Source organism: Plectropomus leopardus, chromosome 11, assembly GCF_026936395.1.
Source record: "Plectropomus leopardus strain MGB_pleo_1.0 chromosome 11, ASM2693639v1, whole genome shotgun sequence".
NCBI lineage: Eukaryota > Metazoa > Chordata > Actinopteri > Perciformes > Serranidae > Plectropomus > Plectropomus leopardus.
Window position 1 is genome coordinate 31,686,915 of NC_142186.1, and position 12,135 is coordinate 31,699,049.

At 35.2% G+C, this 12,135-nt stretch overlaps 2 protein-coding genes across 3 annotated transcripts in view; both read left to right on the forward strand.

The window, feature by feature from the left end:
* Positions 1 to 386: 386 nt before the first annotated feature.
* On the forward strand, positions 387 to 8,181 carry LOC121945320 (cysteine-rich venom protein helothermine). Of its 2 annotated transcripts, none has more exons than XM_042489441.2 (7): positions 387 to 471; positions 2,084 to 2,184; positions 2,891 to 2,981; positions 3,833 to 3,975; positions 4,995 to 5,083; positions 5,638 to 5,720; positions 5,850 to 8,181. In XM_042489441.2, the coding sequence occupies exons 1-7, from the start codon at positions 408 to 410 to the stop codon at positions 5,984 to 5,986; spliced, it is 708 nt and encodes a 235-aa protein (XP_042345375.2). In that variant the 5' UTR covers positions 387 to 407; the 3' UTR covers positions 5,987 to 8,181. The 2 variants fall into 2 exon arrangements, with proteins under 2 accessions (XP_042345375.2, XP_087940759.1); XM_088084633.1 differs by lacking the exon at positions 387 to 471 and adding an exon at positions 1,582 to 1,798 and having other exon boundaries at positions 5,850 to 8,180.
* A 778-nt stretch (positions 8,182 to 8,959) lies between these two features.
* plcl2 (phospholipase C like 2) overlaps positions 8,960 to 12,135 on the forward strand; it is a 79,466-nt gene continuing 76,290 nt past the window's right edge. Inside the window, exons 1-2 of the mRNA XM_042489603.2 lie at positions 8,960 to 9,350; positions 9,708 to 10,158. Of these exons, the coding sequence (XP_042345537.1) occupies positions 9,907 to 10,158 (252 nt within the window). The 5' untranslated portion in view covers positions 8,960 to 9,350; positions 9,708 to 9,906. The remainder of the gene's footprint in view (positions 9,351 to 9,707; positions 10,159 to 12,135) is intronic.

The window sequence follows — 12,135 nt, forward strand, 5'->3', positions numbered from 1 at the left end:
CACACCTCCACCTCCTGACGACCCAGCAGCAGGTATGCCTCCCAGTACAGAGGTTTTCCTGAACATTTTTAAACATTGATTTTATATCTTATGATAATACAAATAGATAGATTTAAGGAAAAATATATATTTCGCAGTAAAGAGGGAGAACCCAGTTCCTGGAACAACAAATGTTCCTTATTTAAGCTTTTTTTTTGTTAGATTTATTCATTTATTAGGAATTTTTGGACTGACATTCAGTTAAAATAGAAAGATCCATTCAAGTGAAAATAAGACATTATTTTTATAATTAAACAGCAATTATATGCTTGAATTAACTATAAAAACGTCTTGCCAAACCTTTTTAACATTCTTACTTTCTTTTCATTTTCACTGCACATAGGCATCTTCCTTTTTTGTCCAGGAGCATGTTTGTGTTCCTGATTTGCACCTTAACACTGTGGCAGGTGCGCTCTGCCTGCATTGTGGTGAGTAGAAGCGTAAACAAGTTTTTGAATATTATAGGATGCTGTGGTGCATCTTGTTATGCATTGCAACTGTTTTTCCATATTCTGGAAAGTTGTTTATGTGTTTACTGAAGCACAGTACCTGATTGTAGTTTTGAGGCAATAATACTGCACTAGAGTATTTTGATTTTGTGAGACCAGTACATTTAAACAGAAATATTGTGTATTTTACTTAATTTAGTACTTTGCAAAAAATAAGTTTTTGCACGCAAAATAAATCATGAGCTAATAAAAGAGTCTAATCTAAGTCTGAACAATTAAAACAAACAGAATAAATATAACCAGATAAACATATTCTAATAAAATACTATTTATATAGTTGTTGTGTTTTTTTTTAAATCCGACATTTTAAAAGAAATATGTCTTACATTGCGTAGCTCTACTTTAAAGTAGACAACAATGTGTAGAGCAGGAACACCTTCTGTAACTCTGAGAGAACCTTTTTACAGTAAGTATTAATATTATATTATTACTATTACTATTACTATTTTTATTATTATTATTAATTTGCATCTTAACACTGGCAGGTGCACTCTGCCTGCATTGTGGTGAGTAGAAGCGTAAACAAGTTTTTGAATATTATAGGATGCTGTGGTGCATCTTGTTATGCATTACAAGTGTTTTTCCATACTCTGGAAAGTTGTTTATGTGTTTACTTAAGCACAGTACCTGATTGTAGTTTTGAGGCAATAATACTAGTAATAGTATTTTGATTTTGTGAGACTGTAGTACATTTTAGACAGAAATATGGTGTACTTACCTTAGTACTTTGCAAAATAAGTTTTTGCACGCAAAATAAATCATGAGCTAATAAAAGAGTCTAATCGAAGTCTGAACAATTAAAATAATAATAATAAAGATAACCAGATAAACATATTCTAATATAATATTATTTGTATAGTTGTTGTTTTTTTTTTAAATACCACATTTTCAAAGAAATATGTCTAACATTGTGTAGCTCTACTTTAGAGAACCTTAGAACTTTGAACATTATTATTATTATCATTATTATTATTAGAAGCAGGAGTAGTAGTAGTAGTAGTAGTAGTAGTAGTATCAGTATTAATATTAGTATTATTTTACTGCTAATGCTTTAAATTTTGAACGAAGCAAAGTTTTTGTTTAGTTAAATACATTAATTAAAGATAAGTTCCATGACTGGCTTTGCTATTAATTAAGAACAGTAAGTAAACTTGTGGCACAAGTATTTAATAAATAAATTAGTGATTTGATTTTTTTTTTTCTTCTTTCCAAATGCACCTTTCTGCATGCCATGGTGTATCCACAGCCAGGTAAGCACAATGTTAAATGCAGCACTTCTCAGAAGCATTGTATTTTCCAGCATGGACTCTGAAATCATGCCAGTAAGTCTCCCAGTAAGATTATGGGATTTGCTGCAATGCTTTCTGTATGTTCTTTTGTAATGTCAAGCCATTTCAGAGTAATTATACCAGGACATGTTTGTTAGTCATATCGTGGATATTAAGCCACCAAAGTAAATATCACTTATTATATCTTAAATCATTTGTTTACCATTGATTTTAAGTGTGTGTGTGTTTGTGTATGTGTTTGTGCAGACATTTGCACAGAAAATCCAGCAGTTCAGGCGGAGATCGTTAACATTCACAATGCCTACAGGAGAGAGGTTCAGCCAACCGCTTCTGACATGCTCAAAATGGTCAGTCTTGTTTTCTGCGCACACAATAAAGATATTTGCTAATGATGATAAACACTTGTTCTCCTCTCGCTTGTTTGAAGAAAAAACAAAACAATACAGTGGGTGAGGTTTTCTGCACAACCCCTAAAAATATCATACTCTGAAGTAGCATTGTATAGATTGGTGATTAGGAGCTGACTCAACCTTTGGCAAATAGCACAGTCAATCCATCAACTGTAATTACATTACAAATGCTGTTTGAAAAAATGCATTTTGACTATAGTATGTCATCAGTAAATATCATTAGTCTCATGTCAACATAATGTAATATGATTAATAGGGAGCCAAGCCCAGCCTTTACAAACACAAAATATGTCAGTCAACAGAGTGATAAAAGATGTTTTATTTCCTTTGTGTCTTTGTCTTGAGGTGTAAGGTTTCTGCACCAAAGAGGAAAAAAGAAACTATCTCATGCTTTTTTTGGAGCTCAGTTTTGGTTTTGGGCTGAATGAAAAAGCACACCAGCAGGTCTCAAAGGGGACGCCTGGTTCAATCACAACCTTTTCATATTTTAAGGGTTAAAGTGGAACTTATTTTTAAATTTTATCACTCCTCCAAATAACAGATGATCCCGTTTTTAAAACCAATATCTTTCAAGAGAATAGATCATTTTCTGCATTGTGGGTGTTTTGAAATGATTTTATTTTTTTTTCTTCTTTTTTTTCAGAGCTATAGTGATGAGGTAGCAGCCAATGCTAAAACCTGGATTGAAAAATGTATTCTGGCTCATGGAAAACCCGAAACCCGCATGATCAATGGTATATTTCTCTTCCTTTACTGCTCCTCTCTCTTTTAACCTTGTGAAACCTTAACAAACTGGTATGATCTCTATGGGGAAATAAGGCAATGACCAACGACATGTCCAACAAATTGAGAAAAAGAAAAGTTAAAAGTGTTGAAGAAAATGACCTGATTTTTTTTTTTTTTAAAGATAAGACAATTATTAGAAAATTATCAAAACTGGGAAAAATGACCAGAAAAAAAATATTTAAAATCCTTAGAATTATATATTTAAAATTATGTTACAGGGAAAAAAACACGTAAAAGTTTTTTTTGTGTGTTTTTGTTCTTTACCTTTTTTTTTAATTGCACATATATTTTTTAAATGCTTATTATTGCCCTTTTCTGGCGGCTGTGTGTTTTAATTTTTTACTTTGCTTTTTTCTTTCCTTTTTTTGGTCTATTTTCAGGTGATTTCTCAAGAACTTTTTACTATTTTTTTGCTATTTTTGGATGCCATGTGTTGTCATGTTTCTCATTGTCTTCTCCCCATGTTTTTGAAAGATATCAAACCAGTTTTCTAAGATTTTAAAGGGTTGCTCCACACATACCTCAGAGGTACATTCAGTGAAAGGTTCACTGTGACATGACCAACCTTGTGATAAATTGTCAGAGACACAGCGGACTATATCTTATCTCCTGTCTTAATACCTTCTTTTAATGACAAATTACATGGAGCAGGATATGTTACCATTAAGGAGATTATCATCAGTCGGCCTTTTAATGAACCCTGTTTTATCTATATAACTTAATCTACTAGGACATGAAAATAAAACTGTTTGCAGACTCCCATTAATCATGCTGCCGTGTGTTTCTCACCAATGAGCAGGATATGAAACAGGTGAGAATCTGTTTTATTCAAGCACACCTGCCCCGTGGTCGGCCGTCATCGGTGCCTGGCATAGAGAGGTGTCCAACTACCAGTTTCCCTTCAGCTCCACCAACAATAGAAGTATTGGGCACTACACACAGGTAACATTTGACGGTTGCCAGGGCAACAGTACTGTGGTGAAATACGTTCATTCAGCAAGTCAGTCAGTCAGTCACCAGGTCACCAGGTTGCAGTCAGTTTGTCATATATAAATTATTAAATGAATAAATATATGAATGAAACAATGAATAAATCCATAAATAAATACAAAGAAACAGATTTGTAAGCAAATAAATAATAAATAAATAAATAATACAGCATAATAACTGTTGCCTGAAAACTGCATTTCAGACAGAAAAATTGGACTCTGTGTTAATTATTGTTCTAACTTACAGCAAAGATCAGACTAATCTGACTTTATAATGAAACCACTTGATGAACACAGAGTCCTATTTTTTCGTCTGAAATGCAATTTTCGGGCTTGCGTTATTATGTTTTATTATTATTTAAATGTTTTATCAAATATTAGGCATTGTGTTGTATTTACTCAGTTTTTCAGCCCACAGCAGCCCTGTTTTTGTTCACTCTCAGAGGTCTTATAGCATTGTTTTCAATAAAAGGGCTCTTAAACAAAGTGAACAAAGATAAGCATTTATCAGCTGAAGAGCCAGACATTTCTCTCAGGAACAACAGTGAAAACAGAGCAAAAAGGAGGGTCAATATTGGACTTACATTCATCAGGTGACCAGAAACACGACTCCAAATGAGTGATAATGTTGCTCTGTATCTGCTGGATGTGTAAATAAGAAACTGTTTGCTAACAAGTAGTTAGATTAAGGGTCAACATTCATGGCAGGTAAGAATGTTTCTGCAGATTCTTGCTTTAAAAGAGCCTTTTCTTGTCACTAAATATTAATTTTATGGTAAATTGTACAGAATAAATGCTACCAATACATCTTTCATTTCAAAAACCATTGAAGAAATAGCCTTTTTTCACCACCATAAACAGTCATTTTCGTGTTTTAAAGGAGATAAATTCACATATTTTGGCAAAAACAAATACATGTACAAATACAAATACAAATGACATGTCCACAATGACCTTTTATTTTGTCATCAGGTGGTGTGGAACAGCTCCTACAAAGTTGGCTGTGCAATGACATTGTGCCCAAACAACATTTACTTATATGGCTGCCATTACTATCGAGCGTATGTTACCCTCATTCACTCTCCATACACTTAAAACTAGAGATGGCAAATTCGAAACTTTGAAACGTTTCAGTTGAAACGTTTCAAAACCTGCTGGCTCTACATTGGCATCTACTGGTAGAAGCTTGCATTGCACCCATTAATCATTGTTTTTGTTGTAAGCTCCCTTTTCCTCAGCCCAAAAGCCTACCTCGATAGGTGTCATGCAAATCCAATCAAACTACTGATTTAGTTCTTGTAGGATATGGTGACTGTTTCATATCATTATTAGCTATATGACCTTATGACATTGGTTTTATGCTATGCTACAGTTAGTTTGTAGAACATTTAAATGGTTTCATTTATTAATGGAGACTTAATCTGTCAAGGTTTGGTGCCGATCACGTTTCGAAACCCCTCTCAAGCCATGTGTCGAAGCGAAATGTTTCGAAACAGTTCTGTCTTCGGTGTCGAAATTGCCATCTCTACTTAAAACCCAAGATTCTTTTTTGCATGTGGGTCAAGTGATGTTAGGTAAAAAAACCAAAACGTGCATTTTCTTATTTGTTTACTAGAGGAAACTTCAGGAGATGGCCACCTTATAAGGTCGGGCCCTGGTGTGGTTCCTGCCCCGATAACTGTGACGACAGACTCTGCAGTAAGTCAGTATGACAAGTACACACTGTTGTTTCTATATATAATACTGTAGTAATAGCAGTAATATTGTCTACAGATGGAGAAAAAATGAGCTAAGCTGTTATTTTTTTGTTTTCATCTTTTGTTTCAGCCAACCCATGTCCTTACATAAACCGATACATCAACTGTCCACACTTAAAGGCCATATTTGGATGCGGCCATAACCTGGTGAAAACGAAATGTGTTGCTTCATGCAAGTGCACCGATGAAATCATTCCAATATACTAAACACGAGCATTTGAGTTTGCAAATGTTACTGTAAACTGTAATCAATTTCCTGTAAGCTTAGGAACATACCCGTGGCATGCAGACAGTGAGTGTCTGTAAAAATGTGATTTAGTACTGATTGCCTTAAGTTAAAGGGGAGTTTTGGGAGCTTTGAAAAAGTTTTCATGTCTAATCAAAACCCTGTGGGACACTTTGTCAGAGTTTTGTGAGATATTCCCAGTGTTGGGCATCGTGTCAGATTATACTCAACCTTGGGGCCATGCAAAATGTTGTATACTGTTCTTACACTCAAAAAAACCCCAAACTATTTGGCTCAACAACAAAAAAATTTAATGTAACGGTTTGCATCAGTCTTTTTGAGTTATGACAACCACTAATTAAATCAAGTGCAAAAAATGCTTGAGTTAGGGGAAATAGTTTCTCTTGTACATTTAAAAGCATTTTTAAGTCACACTCACTTAACTAATAGCAAAACACAAGTTTTTAAGTAAGAAAATACGAAATAAAAAAAATACTAAATAAGAAATGTCCTTTGTTTTTGTAGTTGTTTGGCCTGCAGGTCAATACCTCAAAAAAATAGCAAGCAAATGAATAAATAAAAAAAGAAAAAAAGGAAAAGTCAAAAACAAACAGGAAAATGCCCTGAAAATAGTGCTTTAAAATCATTATAATTCTATTACATGTTTTTTAATATGGAATTCTGATAATTATTATGAAATTCTCTGTACATTTTTCCTAGTTTTTAAAAAATAAAAAAATAAAATCTAAATTCACTAATTGCTTGCCATTAGCTGGAAATTTATTGCCAAATTTCTCATTGCCTTTTTTTCCCAATGTTTTCAAAAGATATCAAACCAATTTGCTCAGCGTCCAAAGGTTTAAATACTTGTTAAAAGCCACACAACACAAAAAAGTGATGTAAATGCAGGTTTCACAGGGTTAAACTCTCTTGGGCAGAATATATGAGATTTACAGTACTAATCTTCTGGCGTATGCACACCGGGTTGCATTCAAGACACGTTCAGTGTATATCCAATGTAATGATTCTGACTAGTTTTGACCAGCTGTGTACTGTCAGAAGAAGACATACTAGCGTAATACTAGAATCTGCACTGCACAATAATGAAAAAACTCAATAGCCCGTGTTGACCAGCAGATGGCTCTGTTGTACAACTCTGTTGAACTCTGTTTCTCCTCCTTGTTTTGAACCAGTGGTCCATGAATAAAATGCATCAAATCATATAGAACATTGTTATGCTTCATCAATCACTCTCTGAGTCTCTTATGCAAGAGGCTGGTATTAGGCTATGTGAGCTACATGTATGTGCCCCGCAATGTGTGACTGATATTTTAATGCTCTCATTTCCAAGATTTGATGTTTTGTGGTGATTCTGTTTCATTAGTTAGTTACAGTGCAGGTTTTCACAATAAGAGAACAAGAGGCAGTGAAAGCTGTTACTTCACCGTTGAGATTAGTCCATCATCTCCATGACTGTCCTCATAAAGAGGAAGACCTGACAAACAATGTGACTTGACAAAAAAATAGCCATGTGAGCCTTTGTGGGAGTTAATGGCTGTCCAAGAGAGATCCAACAGCAACAATATTACAGAAGAGAAGATGTTATACAGACATATTGAGGCAGAATTAAGTCTGGTGTGTTGGTTTAAAACTACTATATCCACAGTGATTAAGACCCAGTGAGCTCTTTGTTTCAAGTCCATAAAGGCTTTTAGAATAGCTTCACTTTGTGCTCTGTTTAAGAGTCCTTGAAGGAAATCTTCTTTTCAATGGTCACATTTTAGTTTCTTCAAGAGCACCTTAACTTTCTAGGACTTACAACATGGAAAAAGTGTCTGAGCAGTTGGTCTTTTTTTATATTAATAACTAAATCTTTGCCATGTGTGGGGCATCTTCAAATATATTTCAGCAATTAAAATTGTTTGTTTATTGGCTATTTTCTTGCATACTTTTGAGCTGTTTTGTGTGTATTTTCTTTAAGACTTGCTTTGACTTTTTAGTTGTTTTGTGTGTATTTTCTTGAAGACTTTTGCGTTGTTTTTAATGTATTGCGACATTTGTGTTGTTCTTTAATGTCTCTAGGCTGCTTGCTTACTTTGGGAGCCTTTGCTGTAGGCATGTGTCTGTATTTCTATTCATATATTTAGGTTTTGTGTGTTTAAAAAAACACTCAAGGACAGGCATTGCAAACTATCTTAAGCTGTAAATGCTGTAGTACTGATTTATACCTTATAGCCTATTGTCCCTGCACAAAAATGCAAGGGAGATATTATATGGATGACATTAAAGTATAGTAACCTTTAAATAAATAAATAAATAAATAAATTATATATATATATATATATATATATATATATATATATATATACACACACACACACACACACACACACACAAATATATACATACATACATACATACATACATATATATATATATATATATATATATATATATATATGTTACTTTGGTGTTTGTTATATGACCTACTATTCTATTTTTTAGATTATTTTTTAAAATGTATTTTATTTTTATTTCTTCATCATTATTTTATCTATTTTATTATTTATAATCTAATTAATGTATGTATTTCTGTTGATTCGCAGTGTTATTTTTATCATTGTTAGTGTCATTGTTAGTTTTATTTCCCATGTCTTTGGGGGTGTGTGACTGTGTATGTAGGGGATGTATATTTGTACATTGATGTGCATTTTTTAAAATGCACATAAATATAAATATATATATAACAATATAACTATGGACAGTAACAATATAAATATTGTTAAAAATGTACTTAAAAAGATCGAGGGTTAAGACACTGTCATGTGAAAGATAAGCATGTGTTTGTGTGTTTTGGACACAGTTTGGTATGGAGATTTAGTGAAAAGTGTCCTGCAGGAAAGTGAAAGGGGGCGTTTCCTGGGGGGGGTGAAAAAAAATCATTCGGTTTGATTGACACCACAGCCTGTCTGCCTGTCGCGAGACATACACAACTTTGTTCCCTAGAAACGAGTTTTATCTGAGAGGTTTATTAAGATGTGTGCGTTAGACACCTAACGGGAAATCACCATTTGAGGTTATTTCTTTTTACTTTAACGGTGTCAGCACTCACTAAACCGCTGAGATTGACTGACGCTGGAGGAAATTTCCACCTTTGTTTGCTAACAGGCTGTTTTGACTGGACTTTGAGTTGAAAACTAACTTCACCGAGCTAGCTCGAGGTTAGCCGGTTAGCTAACTAGCTCTGCTTCAGACAGCAGACGGGAGTCCGGCTGCTCAGTTTGCAGCAGCAACTTTAGGAGGAAGAACCGTGCTTTCCCATGGAGAAACAGGGCAGCTTAAAAGGCAAGTAACACACAGATACAGCACGGTTTAAGTAATAATGAGTTTTGTGTGTGTGAGTTGCTAAACTTACAAGTTAACGTGCTTTTCGTGTTTAACGTTAACGAGCTGAAGCGGTTTACCACAGTACAAACAACACGGTGGGATGGAAATGTGCTAAAAACGTGTTGAAAAATGCAACAATGAAGGGGGAAGCGCGTCGTTTTCTCACGCTGCATTTACGATGACAGCGGACTCTGATTGCGAGTTAACATCCGCTTACAATGAACGCGTCTTTTTCAACGCTAAAATATTATGTGAACTGCTGTTACTAATGTCATGTTGCCTGATTATGCTAATCGCCGTGGTCTCTCTCCACAGAGCCCAGTGCACGGAGCAAGCCCCGCTGTCTGTAGGAACCTGACAGATAATGTGCACCGAGAGATGATATGGCAGAATCGCGTGCAAATGTTTCAACGAGGCAATAGGCCAGGCAGGAAATTGGAGTAAAGCTGAAACATAAGGCTTTGCTACCCAGCCAGCTTGCCAGCTTGTGTGTGCGTGTGTGCTCGAAGTGCCTATGGCGGAGTTTGGGGAGGACGGCAGCCTGCCTCCATTGAATCTTGGGGATACTGCCGTGCCCAGCGACGAAGCAGCTGGCAAGACGCATTGCGAAGTGTCGGTCTTGAATGGAGACTGTGGGATATCAGAAAATATGGTCGGCTCGGGATCCCTCGTCGCACCTGGAAGCCAAGCCGGGGTGGATACCGCCAACACCTCTGTCGGAGTGGATGCCAAATCTGAAATACCACGCAGGAGCAGCATTATCAAGGTAAACATTGAAGTTAAAATCTCGGCGTTGTGCCATTCATTCTGCTGAGCTAGCTTGCACAGTAGGTTGGTGGTTGGAAGTTCCTATTTAAACCTCATGCTCTAATTTAATTAGTCTCCTTTGTGTGCATCTTTTGCGTGATTTTTATTAGCCTCGCCTGGTTTCAGTGAGATAGTAGTCTTTTTTTTCACAATACAGGCCGGTGATGGGACCATCACAAGCACATCTTGTACTTTGTCTGAATATTTTGCATACACGAGCTCCTTATTTGATCTTGAATGTCAGTGATGTAGTTATATGTGCATGCCTGTAGAGACAGGCTCAGATATGATGCTATTTATTGTTCCCAGAAGGGGGAAAATATAGTGTTACAACAGCAGAGAAGTACAGGAATAAAGCACTAAAATATATGAACTCTTGCATAAGATAGAAACATGTGATACTGTATTCATTAACCTTATATAGAAGCAAACAAATGCCTTGAACACATTTAAAACAATGATTGGATGAAAGTGGACTGAAAGGACTGAGATAAATGGGATGGTGTTTTTGTAAAGACAGCACATACAATTAAACAATTGCACTTCAAAGAGATCGAGAGGGAGTGTCCGTTAAGTGAATAGCATTATATACAGTGAGAGAGTTCAGTACAGCAGCAAATAATGCAGAGTGATATTTATAGTGACTTCTTGTAATAAAATAGCATGCGGGGTTCCCAAATGCTTTGTATCATGACCTCACATATGTACAGATGAATGATAGGGTCTGCCTTAACACTGTTAACCCTTTGAAACCTGGAATAACACAAATTCTTGTGCTGCGTTCACATGCCTTTTGCATGCATTTAAGCCTTTTAAGAGCAAATTGGTTTGATTTCTTTTGAAAGCATAGAGAAAAACAACAGCAAAAAATGCCCTGAAAATTGCAAGAAATTAGATAAAATAGGGAAAAGAAAATGACCTTAAAAATTGTACAGCGGAAGAGAGATTGTTAGAATATGATAATTTAAAAAAGGGAAAAATTACCAGAAAATGATATTTAAAAAATATTATTATAATTATTATTAACTATTCATACATATTTCTTATTTTGATAATAATAACAGCAATATTAATGATAATAATAACAATTATTAGTATTATTATTTACCTTTTATATTGTCTCGTCTTTTTACAGGTAATTTTCTTGTAATTTATCATGTCCTTCCATGTTTTTAAAAGAAATTAATTTGACCAGGTTTTAAAGGGTTAAGGTTTTGCATACTGTTAGCCTCATGAATATTAGTGAGTTACACACCAAAGTATGTCATATTGCTGAAAAAGAAACATAGGTAATCGGAGACGATCTATGAGCAAGACATGCAAGTCTTAACCTGCTCCAGGTGCTGATCCTGGGTGCTCCTATAACTGATGAAATGCATTATTGTGTCAGAGTGATGTGTAAACTCAAAACATACCTTTTAACAGATTCGTATTTGTTAACTATTTGGTCTTAAACCTTTCACAGTTTTGGTTTTCAGTCTAAAGCTTTGAACTTTTACTTTTCTTGCCGGTATGGACGGTGGGGATATTACCTAAGGGGTAACAAAGATGATGACACTTCCTCCGGTTGCATCAATCTACTGTATGTTGAAAGCCTCGGAGACATCGTCTGTAGCTAATGTCAGCAGCTCTGTAATGTAAGTCTTGCCTCTGCTGCTGTAGCTGTCATAATGTCAGCCATAAAACTGTTAAGTTTAAAAATGGTGAAGGGGAGTATTTGGCTGTACTGGACAAAGGATTCATTATTCTTTACATCAGGGATACTCAGCTTGCTTTGCTTGGGGGCCACTTTTGCAAAATGACAGAAAGCTGGGGGCCAGTCGTCGCAGTCCCATTCATGTTTTTAGGATCTTAGAACATTTGTAGGATTTATGGCGTTTCTAGGATTTCTTAGATTTTGGGACATTTCTAGGATTTTAGGACATATCCAGGAATT